Source organism: Chiloscyllium plagiosum, unplaced genomic scaffold (assembly GCF_037043375.1).
Source record: "Chiloscyllium plagiosum isolate Xiang-an unplaced genomic scaffold, Cpla_swu_hap1 HiC_scaffold_23, whole genome shotgun sequence".
Lineage (NCBI taxonomy): Eukaryota > Metazoa > Chordata > Chondrichthyes > Orectolobiformes > Hemiscylliidae > Chiloscyllium > Chiloscyllium plagiosum.
In genome coordinates, this window is record NW_028270161.1 from 40,001,694 (window position 1) to 40,026,334 (window position 24,641).

The 24,641-nt window shown below is 38.6% G+C and overlaps 2 protein-coding genes across 2 annotated transcripts in view; one reads left to right on the plus strand and one right to left on the minus strand.

Moving 5' to 3' along the window:
- Positions 1 to 49: 49 nt before the first annotated feature.
- On the minus strand, positions 50 to 16,364 carry dus4l (dihydrouridine synthase 4-like (S. cerevisiae)). Its single transcript, XM_043713671.2, has 6 exons — positions 16,102 to 16,364; positions 15,852 to 15,973; positions 14,615 to 14,732; positions 10,941 to 11,063; positions 7,298 to 7,524; positions 50 to 4,849 (listed from the first exon to the last, which is right to left on the minus strand). Exons 1-6 carry the CDS (start codon positions 16,206 to 16,208, stop codon positions 4,602 to 4,604), a joined length of 945 nt encoding a protein of 314 aa, XP_043569606.1. The 5' UTR covers positions 16,209 to 16,364; the 3' UTR covers positions 50 to 4,601.
- Positions 16,365 to 16,682: 318 nt separating this feature from the next.
- The window catches only part of cog5 (component of oligomeric golgi complex 5), a 131,461-nt gene continuing 123,502 nt past the window's right edge, over positions 16,683 to 24,641 (plus strand). The window contains exons 1-3 of the mRNA XM_043713659.2: positions 16,683 to 16,771; positions 18,668 to 18,807; positions 20,847 to 20,904. Coding sequence (XP_043569594.2) covers positions 16,684 to 16,771; positions 18,668 to 18,807; positions 20,847 to 20,904 — 286 coding nt within the window. The 5' untranslated portion in view covers position 16,683. The remainder of the gene's footprint in view (positions 16,772 to 18,667; positions 18,808 to 20,846; positions 20,905 to 24,641) is intronic.

The window sequence follows — 24,641 nt, forward strand, 5'->3', positions numbered from 1 at the left end:
CAAGAGTGTTAATTAATGTTTGTTACACAAACTGAACTCTAACAAAATGAACATTTGTATTAAAATTTTATTCCAAATTTCAAATGATGAAATATATAATTATTGCAATAATTTATGACAAGTTACAATATATAAAGTATCCACAAAATTGTAATTGAGACAGATAGCTTCAAACTTTTTACAGGTAATATAAGCTTCTGAATTGTGGCAGCTTAAAGCACAATAATTTTCACATTATAACATACAGTAGGTTAACTACATGGTTCTTTTGGATCTGTATTTATAGTTCACTTGAATAATTACCCAACTATCACAACCAATCTCCTATTTTGTACAATTGTGTAAGCAGTGGTATTTACCACTAGAACAAGTGCCCAGTTATTCTAAGGAATCATTAATAATAGATAACAACAATTTCAGGTTTGGATATATAAATCAACCTGTACACAGTCGACCTTTTTATAAAATGTAGTTCGTTCTTCATTGAGATCAATGTCAATATCTTCTTTGGAATATCAATGCTTAGTCAAGAACAGTAATATTTAAAAAAAAAACTGCAGATACTGGAGACAAAAACAAATTGCTGGAGAAACTCAGCAGGTCTGGCAGCATCTGTGGAATGAAAGCAGGGTTAAGGATGCAACTCTGGTGACTCTTCAAATATTCAAAAGGATGTTTTTGTGCATGTGAATGCTGGGGAATGGAACATCCACCAATTCAAGCGATCAGTATCAGCATTGTGTACCAGTAATTCCTGATGAAGGGCTTATGCCCGAAATGTCGATTTTCCTACTTCTCAGATGCTGCCTGACCTCCTGTGCTTTTCCAGAGCCACACTTTCTGACTCTGATCTCCAGCATCTGCTGGAGATCACTTTCTCCTATTATGTACCAACAAGTTAAGCATAACAATCTGATACAGAGCAAAGTCCTCTCCATCGTGCTCCAATGACCTCAGAAGAACCCACACTCCATTGTACCAGTGTGGTATTTTTTCCCCCATTTTCCACACCAACCATCCTTTGCACAACTGGAAACAGTGACAGTAATACATTGCTCATTCCCATTAGAAACTGGATTTAGACCGGTGAAATTGATCTATTTTAATTTCTACAGCCAGCTGACAGAGGAAGTATTATCTTGTTAGTTTGGATTACAAGCTAGATTTGAAAAGGTAGTATCTAATTTATGACATCACTTAGTTCCGAAGACATGGATTTGTTTTCTTTACGTTATTCTGAACCTTGGGAAAAGGCTAGGAAAGTAGAAAAATATCACAATTTCATAAAACATAATGAACAAAGTTAATATACAAAATGTGTAGCAAAACAATTACAAATTATTTCACTCTTCTACTTCAGTAAAGTACAGAGGTGCATCATCCTAAAATAAAAGTATTCATATGAAGTTGACTGAAATGGTGTTTTATTAAATTATGCAATGGATGACTAATAATAATCAGATTCAGAGCAAAGTCCTCTCCATCGTGCCCCAATGACCTCATATTGGGTAAAACAACAGCAAGTACCGCTGATGCTGAAATCTGATGTATAAAAAAAAACACGAAATGCCAGAAGTGCTCAGATGAGACAGCATCTATAGGTGGAATCAATGTTTTAATCATCAACAGTGCTCAATGTTTCAGGTCTTTGAATTTCCAAGAAACCTGGCAAAGTTAGAAATGTAATAGGTTTTAATTAAGTACAGAGTTCAGGGAAAGAAAGTGGGGCGTAAGGAAGGTTAAAAAAAACCCAGAAGGAGTGGTCTTTGATAGGTGGAAGGCACGAATGATTAAAAGACAAATGGAATAATGATGCACAGTAAAGAAATGGTAATGGAACAATTGAAGGAACCAAAGGCAGATCAATAAGAGCTGTAAATGGTACCTGTTATCTAATCAAAAATAAGCTGTGCTATGGTTTAAAATTATTGAAGTCATAGTCAATTAACAAGGACGTAATGTGCTCAATTGAAATATGTGATGTGACTAGGGATTATAATAAGCTTCACAGAACATCGAAGGTTACTTGGTATAGAGAGGTTAGAGTGAAAGTGGGAAGGTGAATTAAAATTGAGTTACTGGGTATTCATTACTTCCTATTCAATACACAGGTTGTAATATTTCTTTGCAATAATAAAATGTGATATTACGAAGGTTAAATTGCACAATTTGTTTTCAAAAACTTGTCTTATTGTTCCAATACTGCTGATAGGTGAATAAAATTGGACCCGTTATTTTCATCTGTACTTAACTGGAATTTTGTTTCAATCATAAATAGAACACAATCTGAAGCTCTTACTGTGAAGCAATCACAAACATTTAAAGCTAGCAACCAAATTTTCCATTATATTTGCAAAAAAAACCTGATTGTCTATGTACATAATCATACACAATGAAAATTCTGACCAGCGGTTAAAAGATTAAAAAAAAGTTACAAGTAGAAGAAAATACTTCCTCTAAAATTCTTTAGTTTAAATACTATATTCATTTTTAAAATAATTTTTATACTCATTCACAAGATGTGGGCCAGGTTGCTGGCTAGAGGAGTTAAGAATCAACCACACTGCTGTGGGTCTGGTCACATGTAGACCAGACTGGGTAAGGATGGCAGATTTCCATCCTTAAAAGGATATTAGTGAACCAGATGGGTTTTTCCTAACAATCGACAACAGTTTCATGGCTATCATTAGTCTTCTAATTCCAGATTTCCATGGTAGGATTTGAACCCGGGTCCCTAGAATATTACCTAAATCTCTTCATTAATAGCTCAGCAATAATACCTCCTGCCAACACAATACAAACACTCCAAAATGTATTCTGCTCCTCAGTCCCTTACACTTGGAGCGCCACAGAAGTGCATGTGACATTGACAATGATAATGTACATCAAAGGTTTACTCATTATTTTCTTCTGCAAAATGTCTGGCATTTCAATCTACATTAAATGACTGAGTACTGAATTTTTTTTTTCAAATATTAAATACAAAACTAAGGTTAACTACCTTCTATCTTTATACAACATAACATGTGATTGAGTGTGAAGCTCTGCTGGAGTAATTGGACTTTTCCAGACTTATACATGGCAGTTAATCCATTGCATTATATTCATGGTGTGAAATAGTTCAAGACCTTTGGAACAAATTTTATGTACAGACTTCTCCCTATTCAACACAATGAATTTGTATTCCATTGATTCATGAATGGAGGTAGCCATTTTAGATATTTAGTTAATCAGTGAAGCAGATGTTCATGCTGATCAGAAAAGCTGGGTCAGTGGTGTATTTTAGCAACTCTTAGATAAAAATGATTTCAAAGTGTACAGTCTTAGCTATAAAGAAATAAAATATACAGTAATACTAAAACACCTGAATACTTAGGCAATATTTTAAACTTACGATCGACTTTCCATATCTTGATCAATTATGACTATACACAGAAAGTTGCAGGGAGGAATACATAAGATTTTTCATAAAATGGAAGAACAAAAAAAAAATCTGAATTGTACAATTTTTGGCTGAGTATGAGCTGCATTGAGTTTTTTGGAGAGATTGTCACCATGAGATTTCTTATTGTATCTTATCAAATTTGCCTCATTACTGACTCATCCTACTCTTATGGCATCCCTTGTGTGCAATTCTAACCCCATCTTACCATGTGCCATTCCCGGAAATAGCCACTCAACAGATATCCACCAACTCTTTCACCTGCAACATCTTTAATGGCCAATTTGTGGGCAGGGACCTGGAGTCTTGTTGGATAAGGTGGTGCACAAGTGGGACTCAGGTTCTAGTCCCTGAGCTGGGCGTCTGTTGCTAAGGGGACAATGTTCTTGATACAGCATTACAGTCATAGTTGCTGCTGTGCCACAAGGTGCACATGTCATATGCGTAATGGAGTACATGTGGCCAGATCCCATAATGTTGGAGTCAGTATCCATCAATGGAGGTCCTCTGCACAAGTAATGAGCAAAGTCACCAGGCATCTGCTCAGAATTCCACATCAAGATTTCTTGATGTCAATCTTGTTTGGATGTTTGATAAGATGGGAAGCTGAATATTAACAAAGCGTGTTAGCAATGAATAAGGCATTTAACAAGCTAAAATCCTTTTATTTAGTAACTTGCCATTGCATAGCGAGAAACCCATCAACAACATTAAAGATGCAGTGAAAGGATTCTTGTGGTGCAGTGGAAGTGTCCCTATCTGTGAGCCAGGAGAGCTGGATTTATTTTTGCATAATTAAAACTAATGGTAAAATACAAAATTTTATTTAAAAAATCTGTGGATTTGACTTTAAAATGTCTTGAAAGACTGAAGTCCTCAAATTTTACTTAAGAGATTGTTGATATTAAAACTATTAAGAAGGCAAACTGCCACCTTACAACCCTAGGTGATTTGAACTATACCTGTAATAGCACATTTGAAGACAGTAACTTCTTTGTTATCATGGGCAGTCAAAGTTTTAGGTCAAAACGTCATCAAAACTTGTTTCCTGCTAAAGGTTTGCTTATCAGATGTTACAGCAATTTGATTTTCTTTGAAATCCTTTAACATCTTTTAAAATGTGCCTTTGAGCAGACATTGCATAAGATTTTTTATAATCTCATAAACCATAATTGTCAGAGAGATAATCTAGAACAGCTGACATACTTGACAATGCATTAAAGATTTTCTTCTCTTGCTTCGAAGTTATTCTTTCTAACATGTACATCAAATGGTGATGGAAACAAGTGTATGGTGTTCCGTGTTCCAAAGCAATGTCAATCCAGTCTCGAACACACTGCAAAGGAGTTTCTTCATATCCTGCAAACATAGCAGGATTTGCTAAAAGGCCTCGTGCAGCCATTACACCTGAATACAGTAAACAAAGGGAAACAATTTAAAAGCAAACAAAAATGAAAGGCATGCAAGCGTATTTTTGAACAAAAAAACTAACAAATTAACAATGGTGTCCTCAGTCGAAAGGGTAAGAATAATATGATCCACAGACATTGTTAATTGATAATTGTGTTGCATGATCTGGACAGTGATTCCTCTTGGTCAGTTTTCCAATTTCCCACTCAAGCTTTTAATGTGAGCTAACCCAGAACCTCATAATGACCTGAGATTCTACAATTGTGGCTAAGTTGTCATAATTTAACTTTCTAGAACTAACAATCAAAACACATTTAAAATATCTGTTACTTTCTTGGTCTTCTAGAACCCATTTTGTTATTGTACTTGTCGGCAGTGGAGGTGGGGAAGTGCAATGGTTATGGAAGTTGGGAAATTATATATTATGGGGTTGGGCACCATATTTTCTTTTATTGAGGGGCCCTACAGCTCAGCACACTGGCAGCTGTACCATCTGCAGTAAAATTGCAATGATTCAAATTAAGATAAACTTAAACTCTGGTTATGGCAACATTGTCAGCAATTCCTGCCAGCAGAATAGGCAATCCAATAAAAGGTTCAGAATGGTAACTCTGGATGAGCTGAACTCAAGCATGCTTGTTATTTGACAATGCCAACCAACTGGAGTGGATTTATGCTGAGTGAGAGTGCAGAATCATGGACAAACCATCATTTGACATTGAGACATCTGTGAAACGATGCTCAAACCCTGCAAAATCTGAGAGAAAGTTAAAAATGCTGCCTGAAATCTTCAAAGAGTTTGTGAATGGCTGCCTGCTCATCTGCCCATTCCCCCAGCTTGAAGCCAAAAAAGCCATCTAGACACTCCAGGATTTCACACTGCAGCATGAAAACACTGAAAACAAGTTTGACTACCTAAGTGATGACATGGCAGACTATACTGTACTCATCTGAAATCTGCAGAAAAGACTAAGTTTTTCAGATTTAACTGTTAACATTTTGTAATATGTTTTAACATCCAAGGTCAGGTTGTCAGAAGCTGAAAACAAAGTTTTTTTTGCACTTGCTGCAAAATGTAGTTTCATGTTTTTTAGAGCATGTTTGTAGGCAATTTCAGTAACGTAGGGCTTACTCAGCTATGCCGAAATTCTGGCTATCCGAAATATGTGGGCAAGATCCCTGCTATTTATCTTTGAGATTTTACTGCACATGATGCACTGCAGAAACACACCAAGGATGATTTGATAGCACCTTCCAATTTCATAACCTTACCACCTAGAAAGTCAAGGGCAATACATGCATGGCAGCACCACTACCTGCAAGTTCCTTTCCAAGGCGCATATCATCCTGACTTGAAACAATATCACAATTCCTTCACTCCTTCGGAGTAAAACTTATTACATGAAGGAACAGAGTAACAAAATAAGCCTTATTATATTGCCCTATGTTTATACAGTATTAAATAAAAGTTTTTTTTTAAAACATTGTGAATTTTCATTTAAAGAGAACATGCTTGAACAGAAATGTTTAAGTGATAAATGAACTCACTTACAAATAGATGATAGCAAGTCTTTGATAAGGTGAATATATTGATAATTTTGTCAAAAACATGTTAAAGTCTTTTGCATTTGGCTCAGTGAGTTCAGTTTTAAGCAGTAGAGTCATACATGGCTAAGAAACTTTTGATTCAATTCCCACCGTGAGGACAGTTAGCTAATCTCAGTTGAGTAGCGTTAGGAACATTACATTTGCCACAAAGTTACTGGTTTAGCAAGAAGTGGAGGGAAGAACAAAGATTCCCATTCCTTACTGCTATTCAATGTTACTTATTGGTTGCAAGTACAACATATGGGTGTTAGTAGAAAAAGTGATTGACTTTGCCTGAAAACACTGCCCCCAGTATTAATGTAATGACGGTTATACTGCTAGGGAAAACTTGTACCTTTCGAATTATGTTGAAGCAAGAAGTTTATGCTTTCATGAGAGATGGAGTGAAACAAAACTGAGAAAAAAGTAACAAAACGTAATTGTTTTGAGACAATGGCTAACAGTTACTGTAAGATAGGTTGAGAACATCAAAATTCAACTATCACTGCTGCTTTTTCAGTGGAGCAGATTAAAGATAAAAAGCACTAGTTCCAGTACCAAGTATTTAAGAGGGATTACTTCTGACACTTACTTCTACACTGGAAAAGCTCAGTGAACCTGGCAGCATCTGGCTGGATAAAGTAACATAGTTAATGTTCTGAGTCAAATGTGACTTTTCTTAGAATTGCCACCAAATTAGTTAAATGTAATTAATTTTCAAATGACTGTTGTACTATTTACAAAGGATTATAAATAGCCTGTCAATAGAAGTTGTTCTCTTCAAGCAGAACTTATGAGATAATTATTAAATCTTTAAAAATTTTGGAGTTACCATATTTTCTTCACAGGGCTCCTTACCATCAATTCCTGTCAACTCATGCACATAATCAATATCTTTATGGCTCCTTATGTCTCCATTTGCTACTACTGGTATATTTAAATTTTCCTTAATAATTTTGATTGTATCATAGTGCACTGGTTGATGTCGTTCCTCTGTTGTTCTGCCATGAACAGTGATCCAAGAGATTCCAGTTGCTTCAACTTTTCGACATAGATCGACAGTTCTTGCTAGATCTTTGTGTATTCTGCAATGAAAACAAATTATTGAATTTAAACCTGAAATTAACCGAATCAGATATTAGATTAAATAATTTCAGAACAATTATTTAAACAGTAATAGTCAGATATGGGGTACTCATGCCTATTTGACAATTGTTTCATTTAATCATTGATGAACATCTATCCCTCAAGTTCTAAAAGTCCAAGAAGATGATTCATTTTACAGCCTTAAAGGAGTCTGCCCAAAGAGGAATTCCAAGTCAGCTCATGACCAATCTGGAAAACGTCCACACATCTACCAGTGGGATCAAATAAAGTTAATTACAGTACATTCCTTGCCCAGACCATCAAGGTCGAGCATTGGCATTACCAGCACTTGTTCGAGAAAAATGATGTTGAAATATGTGACCTCCAAGATTAAAAACGAGCAGCCTTCATTGTCTGGCAGAACAACCAAAAGTTGCAAATTAGGCAGCATTCTAACAGCTCAAAGACAAATCTGGAAGTCAAAGGAGAAGAGAAATCCTGAGATATCCAACACTATAGGATATCATGATATATAGGTTTTTTTAAGCCATCTACAGACGAAGGGCAATTTGACAAAATCTCAATTACTCACAAGATGGTTTTCCTCTTCTTAAGGATTACAATACCATCCGCCGATGCTTGGAAAAACAGTTTCAACAACTGTGAATCCACAATAGCACCAGACACTCCACACTATCTTGCAGTATCCAGTGGTGGAAAGCATAGGTGAATCATCATTGATTGGGGAGTTGCAATAAGTAATCAAATTGATGAAAAACAACAAACTTGTGACCCTAATGTATTCCATTTTTGGTTTTCAAAGCTGGCAGACTCTTCCTCACGTCCAGCACTTATATATTCATCCTACAGGCTGAGAGGAAACAGAACTGTCTCCCTCTTCCCTCCCACCCTCAACTTCAGATATGCAGTAACAACAATCATTTATATGAAAGGAAATAAATCAAGATGTGAGAACTATTGAGGTATTTCCCTTTTGTCCATAGAAGGGAAAATTCTGATATGCATATTCCCGAATCCCTACTTCCTGTGGCTGAGACAATCCTCCCAGAGATAGCGTGTGGCTTTAGACATTCCAGAAGCTCCAACATGGACTTCTCTGGCAACAAAATCCAACAACAATGTCAAAAACAAGATCAGGACTTCTTCATTGCATTCAACAACTTGGCCAAAGTATTTGATCCAGCAAACCACTGTGGATTGTGTTCCAAAGATTTGGATCTTCAAAAAAAAAACTTCAGTCATGCAACTCCTTCGTGATGAAATGACTACAATTGTCCTGAGAGGAAAGGTGAAACAGATTCCACCAAAATCTGGATTGGGGTCAAATAAGGCTATGTCATAGCCCCCACAGTCTAGCTAACAGAGACCATTCATGTCAAAAATCATTCCTGATGCCAATATTCAATATTGTCGAGATGAAGAACTCTTTAGCTTTAGTTGCTTCTGTGTCAAAACTGACTTCCATAGATATATATGGTATAAAATTTGCAGGTAATTGACATGTTATTGTGCACTGTACACCAATTCCGCATGAAGTAACTTTGCCTGTCCTTGAATGTTGTCTAATCAAGACACATAAATCATCCTCACCTGCTCAGTCAAACGTTCCACCACCCATATAATTTTAAGGAGAGGCTCTGGAATATACTGACTATAGCCCACACTTAAGCATCTCTCTAAAAAGGTCACCATTAACGAGGACATCCAAATGCATATCACCTCTGCTAGTTCAGCTTTGCACACTGTCAAACATATATTGCCATTGTTTGTAAAAAGTAGTCGTCATCTACATACTGCTAAATTTTAGTAAGACTCTTCCACATCCTCTAGATTCAAATGGAAAATCATGTAAACACGTCAGTGTCTCTCTAGAGGCCAGCTCCTCAAGTCTTCAGGCAGAACACCTCAGAAATCCAACTTCAAAACACTAAATGGTGTCTCAATGGCTGAGAACTGTTGCCCACACCAAGTGCTGTTTTGTCAACTCCCAAATGGCTAATTTTCCAAAGAATAACAAAGAAAATGCTCAAAGATATCTTGAAACTGTTTTTTAAGTGTGCTAAAGGAAGATGATCTTATACCTCCAGGCCAGTAGCATTGGATTCAAATCCCAGCTCAGGTCCTGATGGCCAAGGACCGTGTATGATAATGCAGCCAAATGAGTTGATTATCCATCTATTAGATTAGATTAGATTACTTACAGTGTGGAAACAGGCCCTTCGGCCCAACAAGTCCACACCGACCCGCCGAAGCGCAACCCACCCATACCCCTACATTTACCCCTTTAACCTAACACTACGGGCAATTTAGCATGGCCAATTCACCTGACCCGCACATCTTTGGACTGTGGGAGGAAACCGGAGCACCCGGAGGAAACCCACGCAGACACGGGGAGAATGTGCAAACTCCACACAGTCAGTCGCCTGAGTCGGGAATTGAACCCGGGTCTCTGGCGCTGTGAGGCAGCAGTGCTAACCACTGTGCCACCGTGCCACCCACTATGTCTGTGGTGAACAGTAAGAGCAAGAGTGGTCAACCATAACTGTTTGGTAGTTGCAGTGCAAAGGTCCGTTGCATCATAAGGCTCCTTGTGCATAGTCATAGAACCATAGAGCTGTACAGCATGGAAACAGATCCTTCAGTCCAACTCGTCCAGATATCTTAAACTAATCTATTCCCATTTGCCAGCATTTGGCCCATATCCCTCTAAAACCTTCATATTCATACACCCGTTTCAATGCCTTTCAAATGTTGTAATTGTACCAGCCTCCACCACTTCCTCTTGCAGTTCATTCCATACATGCACCACCCGCTGTGTTAAAAAGATGCCACTTAGGTTCCTTTTAACTCTTTCTCCTCTCACCTTAAACACATGGCCTCTAGTTTTGGATTCTGTTCGCCTTATCTATGCCCTTCATGATTTTATAAACTTCTATAAAGGTCACCCCTCAGCCTCTGATGCTCTAGGGAAAATAGCCCCAGCCTACTCAGCCTCTTCCTAAAGCTCAAACCCTCCAATCCTGGCAACATCCTCATAAGTCTTTTCTGAACCCTTTCAAGTTTCACAACATCTTTCCTGTAGGAGGGAGACTAGAATTGCATGTAATATTCCAAAAGTGGCCTAACCAATGTCCTGTACAGCTGCAACAACAGCTCCCAACACCTATATTCAATGCACTGACCAATAAAGGCAAGAATACCAAACACCGTCTTCACTATCCTATCTATCTATCTTCGATTCCATTCTCAATGAGCTATGAATCTGCACTCCAAGGCCTCTTGGCTAATCCTAGTCGTACAAGAGCTGTCCCAGTTCAATGTGCACATTTGTGTAAAATTATCATGTAATTATAAATGCAATATTCTATTGCATTTTTATGACTAAAGTATTTACCTTATCTTAATTGAGACTGAAAAATTAGGATATTCTACTTGATTCCTGACCTGACGCACCATGTCCTGAACCAATTCTGGTTTATTTATTAGGCAAGCACCATATCCTTCTGCCATTGCCCACCTGTAAGAAAATTTAAATGCATGTTACACATACTGCAATATCAATGATATACAAAATGGCTGAAAAGTTGATAGATGTGTCTCATAAATTGTCTTTCTCTCAAATGCAACAGTACATGGAATAGAATGAGGGAAAATATGAGGTTATTCACTTTAGCTGGAAAAATACAAGAGTTGAATACTTATTAAATGGGAAAAGACGACAAGAAGTTGCCACACAGAGAGATTTAAGGGTCCTAATGCACTAGGCAATGGTCTACTGGTATTATCATTAGACCATTTACCTAGAGACCAGATAATGTTCTGGGGATCTAATTCTAAATCCTGCCATGGTAGATGGTGCAATTTGAATTCATTGTAAATCTAGAATCAAGAGTCTTATGATAACCATGAAACTACTGTTGATTGCCAGAAATCTCCACCTAGTTCATTGGTGTCACTTAGGGAATAAAGCTGTCATCCTTACCTGGTCCAGCTTACAAGTGACTCTAGATGCACAGTAACGTGTTGACATTTAACTGTCCACTCGACAATTAATTCCTGATGAAGGGCTTTTGCCTGAAACGTTCCTGATGAAGGGCTTTTCCTGCTCCTTGGATGCTGCCTGACCTGCTGTGCTTTTCCAGCACAACTCTAATCTTGACACTGGACAATTAATGCTGACCTACAACCACTGCTGCCCACATCCCGTGAATTAATTAAAAAAAACTCAACATGCTAGCATCCAGGTTCAGCAGGTAATATAGAAGGCAAATGGAATGTTGGCCTTTATTTCAAAGGTAATGAAATATAAAAATAATCTTGCTAAAACTATACAAGACACTGGTCAGACCACAGATGGAATGTTGTGAACAAGATCTGGTCCCCTTACCCTAAGAAAGATACACTAATATTGAAGGCGATTGAGAGAAGGCGTACTAGATGGATCCCAGGTATAGAGGGATTTTCTTAGGAGTGGTTGAATAGGTGAACTTGTATGAATTAGAATTTAGGAGAATGAGAGGAGACATAACCGAAACATAAGGTTTAGATTAGATTAGATTAGATTAGATTAGATTACTTAGTGTGGAAACAGGCCCTTCGGCCCAACAAGTCCACACCGCCCCGCCGAAGCGCAACCCACCCATACTCCTACATCTACCCCTTACCTAACACTACGGGCAATTTAGCATAGCCAATTCACCTGACCTGCACATCTTTGGACTGTGGGAGGAAACCGGAGCACCCGGAGGAAACCCACGCAGACACGGGGAGAATGTGCAAACTCCACACAGTCAGTCGCCTGAGGCGGGAATTGAACCCAGGTCTCAGGTTCTTAAGGGGCTTTGCAGGGTGGATGCAAAGAAGTTGTTTCCTCCTGTTGGAGAACCTCGGACCCCAGGGCAAAATCTCAGAGTACGAAATCACCATTTAAAACAAAGTCAAAGAGAATTCTTTTCCGCCCAGAGGGTGGCGAATCTGGAATTCTTTACTATCACTACCACTTAAGTATATTCAAGGTTGAAATACACAGTTTTTAATTAATAAGGGGATCAACAGCTATGGAGAAAAGGGAGGAAAGTAAAGTTGCGGGTTATCATAGCCATTATTTTACTGAATAATAGAGTGGACGCAGTGAACTGAATGGCCTACTTCTGCTCCTACATATTATAGACATACATTAAAGCAAAGCAGTAGATTTCACACGTTTGTAATCTACAGAACTGAAATAATATTTAAATACAATAGGAAGCAAAGTGAAAAGGTAATACAAAACCCTAAAACAGCAGTACCAATTTTTCTTAAGGGTTCTGAAGAACAGTCATATTGGACTCAAAATGTTGAGTTTGTTTCTCTCTCTCTCTCCAGCACTTTCTGTTTTTATTGATCATAAAAGTAAGGATGTCATGTTGAAGTTACACAGGACATTGATGAGATACCTTGTGCAGTGTTGGTCTCCTAATTTAAGGATCTAAATGCTCTGGTGATGTTCAGTGGAGGTTTACGAGATTGATACCTAGAATGAAGGTGTTGCTTTTTGAGGAAAGCTGAGTTTGTTTTCACTGAGGTTTAGAAGAGCAAGGGACGATCGGACTGAAGTTTATAAAACCTCGATCAGTGTTGACAAATTGGACGTGGAAAGGATGTTTACTCTTATCCATGAATCAAGAGTAAATGGTCACTGTTTTGAAATGAGTGTTTGGTCTTTTAGGACAAAAGTGAAGGGAGTTTTTTTTCCCTCTGAGGTTTACACAACTTTAGAACTCTCTGCCTTAGAAGGTATTAGAGGCAATGTCATTGAATAGGTTTAAGGCAGAGTTAGACACGATTCTTGTCAGGTAATGGATATCGAAGCTAATTGGGAATGTGGAATTCAGAACAGAATTGAATGGCTTGCTTACATTCTTAATTCACATATGTGTGTTTGGTTTAAAACAAATATGCTGGTAGAACATTGGCTTTTTCAATTCGAAGACAAGACAATGATGAATAATGAAGTTATGACTCAGCTGTACAAAGCTCTGGTTAGAATACTGAGAAGATCTGGGCACTACATCAGGGAAGGATGTCTAGACTTTGTAGAGAAAGCAGTATCTGGTCTCTAAGGGTTATTTTATAGTGATTAATCACAACGTCAGGTTATAGTGCAACAGGTTTATTTATAAGTACAAGCTTTTGGAATGCTGCTATTTTGTCAGGTAGTTAATGGGGCAGGATCATAGGTCACAGAATTTATAGTAAAAGATCAAAGTGTCATACCTACTAATGCGATGTATTGAACAAACCTAGATTGCTGTTAATCTTCAATCATTTAGAATGGTTGCAGGTTTTGATCCATTAATATGTAAATCCCAGAACTTCTTTCAAGTCACATTCCCGAGATAACTTCAGGTTTTATTTAAAAAAAAGGTGACATCACAGCTCAGACAATGCATTAAGGGTGTGAGGTTAGAGTCTGTCGGTGTTCCAACTTTGAGTTAGACTGGTTCTGTTTCCAAAGTAGGAAATGTCACATGGACTGACTGCCTACAGATTTGTGCTTTGTAAACAAAATAGAATGTATCTGCAAATACAACTCTGCAAATGCAAATTCACCCCACAGACTTATGTATGTGTCTGTACATGCATGTGAGGGAGAGAGAGAATGCAAGAGTCTCTGTGTGCACGCGCTTGATAGAGTGTGTGCGCAAGTGTGACAGAATACATGCCTGTAAGAGGGTATGCGAGTGAGTGTAACAGTGTGTGTGTGTGTGTCTGAGAGACCGCATGTGTAGGAGAGAGGGCCTGTGTGAGTGTCTAAGAGAGTGTGTGTGTATGAGAGAGAGAGAGAGAAAATAGTGTCGTGTATGACACTTTGATCTTTTACTATAAATTCTGTGTCCCATGATCCTGCTTCACTAGCTACCTGACAAGGAAGCAGCGCTCTGAAATCATGTACTTCCAAATAAACCTGTTGGACTCCTTCTTCTATATTTCAAATAGACCTGAGCTGAATGGTTAACATCTGTTACTACAATTAATAAACAACATAACTTGCAGCATTTACAGAAGCAGAATCACTATTTATCTTACCTTTGTGGACAACCACAATTCAAGTCAACACCATCTGCAAATGGAGAAACTATACAGGCAGCATCAGCTAGATCCTGTGATCGATTGGCAGCAAACTGCACAACCAGAGGACGGTCAACTGTCAAAATAAAGTGTGTGACATGTCATTAGAGAGTTTTCTTTAAACTATTTTTGTTGTGTTTAAGTTGTTTCTATCTCCTTTGATTTGGCAGCTGAACTAGCAATCTTCAGTACTAAGAATGTAGTTAAATTGTGTTCCAAACACTGATAAACATTGAGGACTCTTCATCTGCTGACTATTTGGAGATATAATTTGATTCAATCTGTTGCACCATGTTGGATTATCAACATTTCTAGAGGAACTCCTCTAATAGAACAAGTCTCCACATTAAAGGGGTGTAGATTTGAAATGGCACAAGTGAGCAGAGATGGCATGTTAATTGAGTGATAAATATCAGCCAGCATACTAGATGATGGCCTTGCTCTTCCGTAAATAGTGACACTAAATTCAGCCACTGTTGCGCTATCTCATCGGAGAGATGGCACCTCCGACAACATGGTGTTCTAAAGCAATAAATTATAAACTGAACACCCCAAATAGAGCTGATATTTGCATTATAAGTACTGCAGATTGATTGCAGCATGTTAGAAAATGTAGTTAATGGTGTGTGAAGTTGAAGCTTCAGTAAACATCTGCAGCTATAGTTCAAGTCCTATTTTCATGCACAATGTGAAATCAAACTTAAATAGAGCAGAGAACTGTGGGTGCTGGAAATCTGAAACAAAACAGAATTCACCAGAGAAACTCAACAGGTCTGGCAACGTCTGTGAAGGCAAAGCAGAATTAATGGTTCAGGTCCAGTGACCCTTCTTAAGCTTTCAGCGGGTTCTGAAAGGTCACTGGACAGGAAATGTTCTGCTTTGTCTTCACAGATTCTGCCAGATCTGCTGAGTTTCACAAATTGTTTTGGTACAATTAAATTAAGTGCATAATTTTAATGAGAAAAAATAACTTTAAACCCTGTAAATATATCTGACTCCTTTATAAATAATTTTAAGATACATACTACATTATATTGAGTCGTGAAAATCAAATAACTAACCTCCTTGATCAAAAGGCAGTTTCAGCAAACTAGAACTGGAAAGAAAACCCTATTTTTGAAAAGCCAGAGTACTGATTAGCTTGTTATAACATTGATCATACGTAATAAAGTTGCAATCCAAAGATATACATTACCACAACTTGTTGTGAATTCACTATCTCTAGCCTTGCCAGATCTCAGGAAGGCAGATGCAACGATCATTGGGGTAAAACACAGTTCACAGTCATACTTCCTGACAAGTGATCGAAATGCCAACCTAAACAATAATGGCAGAAACATCCTTGAGTTGTTTAAGCAAACAAAGATTTGTAACGAATGATGAAACACTGTTGCCGAAAGACAGTTAAACCCTGTTAAACCCTGTAAATATATCTGGCCACTCACTTTGAATATCGCACCATAGGTGCACAAATCTTCACAACGTGACCGGGCTGGAACAAATCGACCAGGCATCTTCGTTGCCAGGATCCAGGAGACACGTAAAAACTCATCTGGCACGTTCATGGAAATTATTCACAACCGAGTGGGCTGTGACTGGCTTAAAGGACTTGAACGACGGGGAATTCAAACCATCAGCTGCTTATGAGTGGAATCTACGTTTGGAGGCCTGGATCCACAGATGCAGTTCTCACCTCTTACATCTGACCTCTGACCCTCACTGCATTCACAGGAACGCGCTGGCGGCTCTCTCCAAGCCTGGAGCCTCAGTCACAGCTGATTGGCTGTGGATTCTCCCAGAAATCCCTGTGAATGGCTCGAGCCCACTTGAACCCCGATGGTTGGCTGTCGGTGCAGCAAACCCGTGAGTGATTGGCTACCGCTGCCGCCGGCGCACCAATGATTGGCGACTGGTGCTGCAAACCCATCGGTGATTGGCTGCCGATCGTTTCCGCCCCTTTCCCTGACACAGGGGAAAATGAAAAAAAAATCGGTTAACCCTTTGCTCGCGGCAGGTTAGTGGGCCGTATGCGCGTGCGTGTGTCAGGCTCTGCCAACATGGAGGGGAGTGGCAGTTGTTCCGTACAGGACTCGGTCAAGGAGCTGTTTCTGGATGGTAAGGGTGGTCAGTCTGAGTTTTTAAAACAGATTGTCATGGGGCTGGTGAATGTTGGTAAGTTGCCAACCCATCAAAGTGTGAGCCTCCGTTTTTTTTCCCCATTTTGGACTCCATTTTGCTTCTATGTCAAGCCCCGACGTTTTGAAGTCATTATTTATGTGACCATACTTTACGAAGTAAGTGGTATAATCTTGCATTACGAATTGCTGGACAGAGCAGATGAAGAGTGTAACTAATTATATGGCATCAGATCAATCCTTATTGCAGTTTGCTATGATCCCGAAGGAATCCACGTATGATGGAAATGTCCACTTTTTATTTTGAGTATCATTTCTGGTGAGAAGTGTTGCATTTAATCTACGCCCATAGTATCATTGTTTATAAGAAATGGCCATTGCTTCAAATAACTATAACTCACTTGACGTTCTAGATTGAGTTATCCTAGAAATTATTACAATTCACCAAGCGGATGGGAACATTTACAAATTTTAAATACACTTTTTTAAAAAAAGAATTCTGCTAAATCATTACGTTTGTTAATAGTACTAATCATGAACATTGGAAATGTTTGCAAATACTTTTCCACGTTTACTTTTATTTGGTGTTTCATTGCTGGGATTTCTAACCAATGTTGACAAGGTCTCTTGGAGCGATGGATCATGGGAGTTCTTCTTGCTTCTACCCAGAGCACATTTAAACAACCCATGTTCCGAGAGCCAAGTAGAACATTTGCAAAAAGTTGTATTTCTAAACAGGAGGAACCTCGTACTTTAAAATGTGCTACTTTAGTTTTAGACTTTTGTTTAGTAATTCAATAATGTTTGCCAATGTGTTTTTTTTAATGGACCTGGGGTTAGGGAAACTAACTTTTGAGTGAAGTTGGGGTAGGGAGATTTCATTGGTATTGAAGCTTGGATTGCAACTAGAGGCAGACAGATCGAGAGTGTGGTGCTGGAAAAGAACAGCTGGTCAGGCAGCATCCAAGGAGCAGGAGAATTGATGGGACTGACTAATCTATTGATGATAAAATCCTTGCAGTGTGGGAGCAGGCTGTACATTCCATTGAGTCCACACTGACCCTCCTAAGAGCAGCCCACCCAGACCTAACCCCTACCTTTTACCTGTTGCCATGCCTTTCCCATGGCTGGTCCAAAGAGCCTGGATGCTGGGCAATTTAGTCTTGCCAATCCACCTAACCTGCATATCTTTGGACTGTAGGAGGAAATTGGAGCACCCGAAGGAAACCCATGCAGACATAGGGAAAATATGGAAACTCTGCACAGATAGTTGCTCAAGTGTCGAATCAAACCCAGGTCTCTAGTGCTTTGAGGCAGCAGTACTAACCACTGAGCCACCATGCTGCCCTACAGTGAATGACAACTCAGATGTTGGATTTTGGAGTTTGACTCATTGTTTCATTATCATGCTAGATCTATGAAAGCTTCAAGAATTAGAAAAACACTGTAAAAAGATAATTTTTTTTATGTAATGAAGAAAAGTGAACACTTTGGGAAGAATATGGTGTCACACACTTTTCAGCTCTGATCCCCAGCATCTGCAGTCCTCACTTTCTCCTCAAAGAATACAGTGAGCCTATTTGTCTATGTCTGTATTCTATTGTATTTCCACAATTTGTCTCTGCTCTTCTGGTTTATGCGGCAATTTGTAGGTAGGAAAGATCGAATTAAGTGTATAATATTAACTAAAATTATGTGAAGTTATCAAAAGAATCAAACTGCAATAAGGGCAGAACTGTGTGTTCACAATCTGTATATGCTAATCTGTACTAGTATTCTGGTCCAAATAATTTTGTTGCCCTTGTGTTGTAATATCATTTTATTTTTGATTTAATTATTTTAGTGAAATATTGATACAATATTTAACCTTTTTCAGAATGCTATACCGACTTCTTGAAAGCCGATTTTGATGTGAAAACCTATACTGCGCAATCCATTCATCAAGCAGTTATAGTTGAACAATTAGCAAAACTTGCCCAAGGAATTAGTCAGCTTGATAAAGAACTTCATATACAGGTAAGAAAAAACAATCTTCTTATTATGTGACTGCTGTATCTGAGTGTTTTAAGAGGCAAAACATTTTGGGTAATGTGTTAGCATGGACAGAAGAATCGTTAACTAACAGTAAGCATAAAATGGTGGTAAATGGGTGTTTTTCTGGTGGTATCACAATTGTTTACAATTTACATAATGATTTTGATTTGGGGACCAAGTGTAGTGTGTCAAAGTTGGCAAATGACACTAAAATGAGTGGTGGAGCACAGTGTGCAGAGGACACTGACAAGTCTGTAGAGGGATTTAGATAGGTTGAGTGAGTGGCTAAGGTTCTGGTAGATGGAGTACAATGTTGATAAATGTGAGGTAATCTATTCTAGCAAGAATAACAGCAAAATGGGCTATTATTTAAATAGTGAAAAATTGCAATATGCTACTATGCAGAAGGACTTGGGTGTTCTTGTGCACATATCGCAAAATGTTGGTTTGCAGGTGCAGTGGGTAATTAAAGCAAATAGAATATTGTCCTTCAATGCTAGAGGGACAGAGTTTAAAGTTAGGTTATGCTGCAGCTTATAGGGTGCTGGTGAGGCCACACCAAACTGTACTGTGAATAGTTTTAGTCTCCTTACTTGGGAAGGAGTGTATTGGCATTGTAGGGGATGTAGAGGAGGTTCACTAGATTGATTCCGGAGTTGAGAGGGTTGGCTTATGAGGAGAGACTGGGACTATACTCATTGAAATTTAGAAGAATGAGGGTCTGTTATAGAAACATGTAAAATTATGAAGGGAATAGATCGGATATAAGCAAAGACATTGTTTCCACTAGTAGGTGAAACTAGAACTGGGGGATATAACCTCATAATAAGAGGGAACAGATTTAGACTGAGTTGAAGAGGAACTTTTCCACCCAAAGGATTGTGAATCTGTGGAATTCCTTGCCCAGTGAAACAGTTGAGGCGAACTTGTTGAAAGATTTTTGAAGGCAGAATTAAGAGTTATGAGGATGGGTAAGTAAAGCTGTGTCCATAAAAAGATCAGCCATGATGTTATTGAATGGCAGACCAGGCATGATGGGTCAGATAGCCTCCTCCTCCTATTTCTTATGCTCCCTAATCTTTATCTTGAATGTAAAATGAGTTGTAAATTTAAGAACATAACCAAATAAGTTCAATAGTGATTAAAATTTCTGGTGGGAAGAAAAATGAATGCTTGTGAATTTTTTTTGTCATTCAAGCCTTACTATCTTGTCTTAAAACCATTTTATTTTGGAAATGATATTTCATATTTTTGAAGGTGGAACCATATTAGAACCCTTGCTAAGTATTATTTGTTAAAATTATTTTTGGTTTGGAGCTGATTGTTGAAACCTTTGGACTGTCAGTAGCAACACTTTTTTTTAAAAGAAAAGAGGAGAACAAACAAACTGACATTTGTCTGGGGCCAGGCCTGGAAGTTTAATTGCAGGTTGATTCTTGTTAAAAGTGCTCTATAGACACTTCAACTCCAGATAAGCATTATTCGAAAATAGATGGCAGGTATTGAATGTTAACTGGAGCACATAGAGAGATAACCAAAGTTTGATCTGGATTTTGAACTACATTTAAGTTAGAAGGATTTTGGCTATCACAGATTTCATTTTTCCTGAGTTGACCTCTTGTTATAAACTTACTGAAAGTTCAAAGACTGTTACATCTTTTTATTTCCCCTTTTGACTTATCCTTTAACTGTGGGGGGATGGTGGGGAAGGCTAGAATCACAAGATTGGGTTTAAACCACAGACATTAATTTCATTACTTTGTAGTTTAACTTGACTCTGAAGTTACTGTATTATTGTTAAATTGTTATATCTTTATTTAAGGTATAAATCTGGTGTCTGGTATTGGTTATGTTCAAAATCTCTGGTACCAGTTATTTAAAAAGTCTGATTAGAAATCATTGGGGTAAATCTTTAAAGGTCATTGAATATTTTAATTTGACTGTGTTGCAAATATAGAGGTGGGGAGGATGATTTGATTTGGTGGTCTGTCTCCGTTTTGGAACACTATTTGTTTTTGCAGGTTGTTGCAAGGCATGAAAATCTTCTGGCTCAGGCTACTGGCATAGAGTCTCTGGAAGGTAAGTGTTTAAAAAACAAATCTTGTGCAGTGAAAACCTATACAACCAGACACCCTGAAAAATCAAATACCCTCCCAGATCAAATTTAGAGCAGGTCGAAACTGTAGTTTGAAATCATGGATGTTTGTAATTTACCATTTTACATTGTTCCTTCAGTATCCTGGAATTCTCCCCACATCAGCATTGAGGGTCTACTTGCAGTGGCTCAAGAAGGCAGCTCACCACCATAGGGCAACTTGGGAGGAGCAATAAACGCTGGCCCAGCCAGCAACACCCATGTACCATGAGTGAATATTTTTTAAAAAGTTATAATCACTGTGTCATCTATAGTTGAGAATCTTAAAATGGTTTTGTTCCAATATTTATTATGAGAAAATCCAGATCCAAGAGTCCAAGATGTTCACAACACAAACATTAGACCACAAGTAAGTGTGTGAAAACAAGTGAAAAATGACTTGTGCAGTGGAGGTCTTCTTATTCAATATGCATAGTGGCAAAGAATCCATTATGTTGCTCAGATTGGATGCTTTCACAACTTTGCATTGAGCAAAGGGTTTCTCTTTCACTGTTATGAAATTTGGACAAAGATATCTCAATTTCACTAAAGCTGGTCAGGTGGATGGCTGATCGTGGTAGGTTGGAAGGAAGCTTTGGGGATTGAGGATCCTGAAAATGCTGAAGCATAGAAGTTGAGAGAGGAAGACTGATTTGGTGGCTCGGGGAATTGGTGTTCAGGAGGTAGAGAGAATGGTAAATCTCCTTTCTTTTTATCTTGGACTCTTGGATCTGGATTTTCTCATAATAAATATTGGAACAAAACCATTTTAAGATTCTCAACTATAGATGACACAGTGATTATAACTTTTTAAAAAATATTCACTCATGGTACATGGGTGTTGCTGGCTGGGCCAGCGTTTATTGCTCCTCCCAAGTTGCCCTATGGTGGTGAGCTGCCTTCTTGAGCCACTGCAAGTAGACCCTCAATGCTGATGTGGGGAGAATTCCAGGATACTGAAGGAACAATGTATATTTCCAAGTCAGAGTGGCTTGAAGGAGAACTTGCAAGGTGTTGGTCTTCCCAAGTATCTGCCTTCCTTATCTTTTTAGATGGTAGTGGTTGTGGTTTTGAAAGTTGCTGGCTAGCAATCTTTGAATTTCTGTGTGTATCTTCAAGACATTGCACATACTGCTTCTCAACTTCTCGTGTCACCTGAGAATGGTGACTTGGGTTAAACCACCATCAGTCTTCTCTTTAATAAGAAAGCAGCCCTATGGTCTAGAAAGACTATGGCAACTTCTTTTTTTAAGCTTCTTGAATGTCACTGGAGCTGCAGCTATCCAGGCAGCTAGGAGCATTCCATCATACCCTTGACTTGTACCTAGTGGATGGTGGACAGTTTGGGGAAATCAAGAGGTGAGTTACTCGCTGCAGTATTCTTAGCCTCTGAGCTGCTCTTCCAGCTACTGTATTTAAATGGCTAGTCCAGTTCAGTTTGTGATCAATGGTAATCCCAAGGATGTTGATAGTGGCAGATTCAGTGGTGGTAATGCCATTAAATGTTAAAGCAATAGTGAAATGGTCAGTGCCTAGCATTTGTATGGTGCAAATGTTACTTGACACTTGATAGTCCAAGCCTGGATGTTATCCAGGTTTTGCTGCAATCTTGCTGCATAGATTGCTTCAGTATTTGAGGAGTTGCGAAAGGTGCTGAACATGATGCAATCGTCGGCGAACATCCGTACTTCTGATCTTTTATGATGGAGGGAAGGTCGTTGATGAAGTAGCTAAGATGACTGGGTCTAGGATAGAATCCTAAAAGACTCCTGTAGAGATGTCTTGGAGCTGAAATGATTCGCCTCTAACATCCACAATTGTCTTCCCATGTACCAGGTATGACTCCAACCACTGGAGAATTCACTCCAATTCTAGTTGACTCTGGGTTTGCTAGAGCTCCATGATGCCATATTTTGTCAAATCTAGTCTTGATGGCAAGTGCAGTAACTCTCATTTCACATCTGAGATTCAGCTATTTTGGACATGTTTTTCACAAGGTTGTAATGAGGATCAGGATAAATAGATTATTGCTGAGCAGGTGCCGCTTGATATTGCTATTGATGACACCTTCCATCACCTTTTCTGATAAATGAGTAGACTGAGGGGTTAGTAATTCGGTGTGTTGGATTAGTTCTGCATTTTGTCTACATGACAAACCCGAGCAATTTTCTAAGTTGTTAGCTTGATGCTAGTGTTGTAGCTGTACTTGAACAGCTTGGCCTGGATACAGTATCTGTGTGATGATGGGAACCCCAGTCTGAAATTGCTAGATCTGTTCAAAATCTATCTCATTCAGCCCAACATAATGTGATATAAGATATTACCAAAATGAAGGCAGGACATTGTCCCCGCAAGCACCATGTAGTGGTTACTTTTGCCGGTACTGATGTGCACAGAGACATCTGCAGCAGGCAAATAGGTGAAAAACGGGTCAAATATGTTTTTCTCTTTTGTTTATTTCTTCATTACCTGCTGCAGACCCAGCCTAGCAGCAGTGTCCTTTATGGCTGTACGAGCTTGATCAGTGGTGCTGCTGCAGATCCATTTTTGATGGTGAACATTTGAGATTCCCCTCCCAAAGTACGTTCTTCGTCCTTGGCACCCTCAGTGCTTCCTCCAAGTGTGGCTCAACATGGAATATTGATTCATTAGCTGAGGGAGGATGGAACCTAATCAGCAGGAGGTTTCTTTGCCCATGTTTGACCTGATACCATGAGACTTCTTGGAATCTGGTTACCAATGTTGAGACTCCATGGCAACTCGGTCCTTATCGTATCACTATGCTGCCAGCTCTGCTGTGTCTATTCTGCCAGTGGGACAGAACATTTCCAATGATGATGATGGGACATTATGACTCTGAGAGTATAAATATGTCAGGCTGCTGCTTGATTAGTCTGTGAGACAGCTCTGCCAATTTTGACTCTATGTCCCAGATGTTTGTAAGGAGAACTTTGCAAGGCCTTTTTTTTGTCCTTGCCATTTCCAGTGACTAAGTCAATGTTAGGTGGTTTGGCCATTTTATTTCCTTTTTTCCCTTTGCAGTTGATACAACTGAATGGTTTACTAGGCCATTTCAGAGTTGACATATGGATCTTGAGTCACACATTGGTTAGACTACGTAAAGATAGTGGTTTCCTTCCTTAAAGCCCACTAAATTAATCAATTGGGTCTTTCTGATAATGGTGTAATGGTCAACTTTAGACTCTTAATTCCAGAACTCAAGTGCCCAGAACATTACTAGGTCTCTGGATTAATAGTCTAGCTATAAAACTAGTAAGCCACGGCACATTTGCAAGTGTTGTTCCCTATTGTAAAATTGCATAATTTTATTTCCTTTGGTTGGTCCGGACTAAAGCTATAAACCTTGACCAGGTGATCATTTGTTATGGGCAGGAAAAACATCCAGCTGCAAAGCCAAAGTGTAGAAAATCTCTCACTCTTTCTTGAAAGTACCAGAAAATCTCCAGTAATAGCTCCCACTCAATTTCATTGTTGGAAAAAAAAGGAAAATCATATGAAGAGATTGCTCTGATTGGAGAAATTTCTTAACCAGTGAATGAAATACAACATTGGTGTGCAAACAACCTCCTTTCATTGAAGAACTAAAGGGAATTGGAAGAAACTGAAACAAATTAGCTCAAACAAATTTGAATTGTTTCCCTGTTTGTTTTTTCTTTTTCCA

What these genes read in the sequence shown, in the direction of transcription:
- dus4l (XM_043713671.2), bottom strand. Translation starts at nt 16,208, where the DNA reads ATGAGTTTTTACGTGTCTCCTGGATCCTGGCAACGAAGATGCCTGGTC. An exon ending in AATTGTGGTTGTCCACAAAG is followed by an intron (nt 11,064 to 14,614) that starts GTAAGATAAATA and finishes ATTTTCTTACAG; the next exon opens with GTGGGCAATGGCAGAAGGAT. An exon ending in TCAGTCTCAATTAAGATAAG is followed by an intron (nt 7,525 to 10,940) that starts GTAAATACTTTA and finishes TTTTCATTGCAG; the next exon opens with AATACACAAAGATCTAGCAA.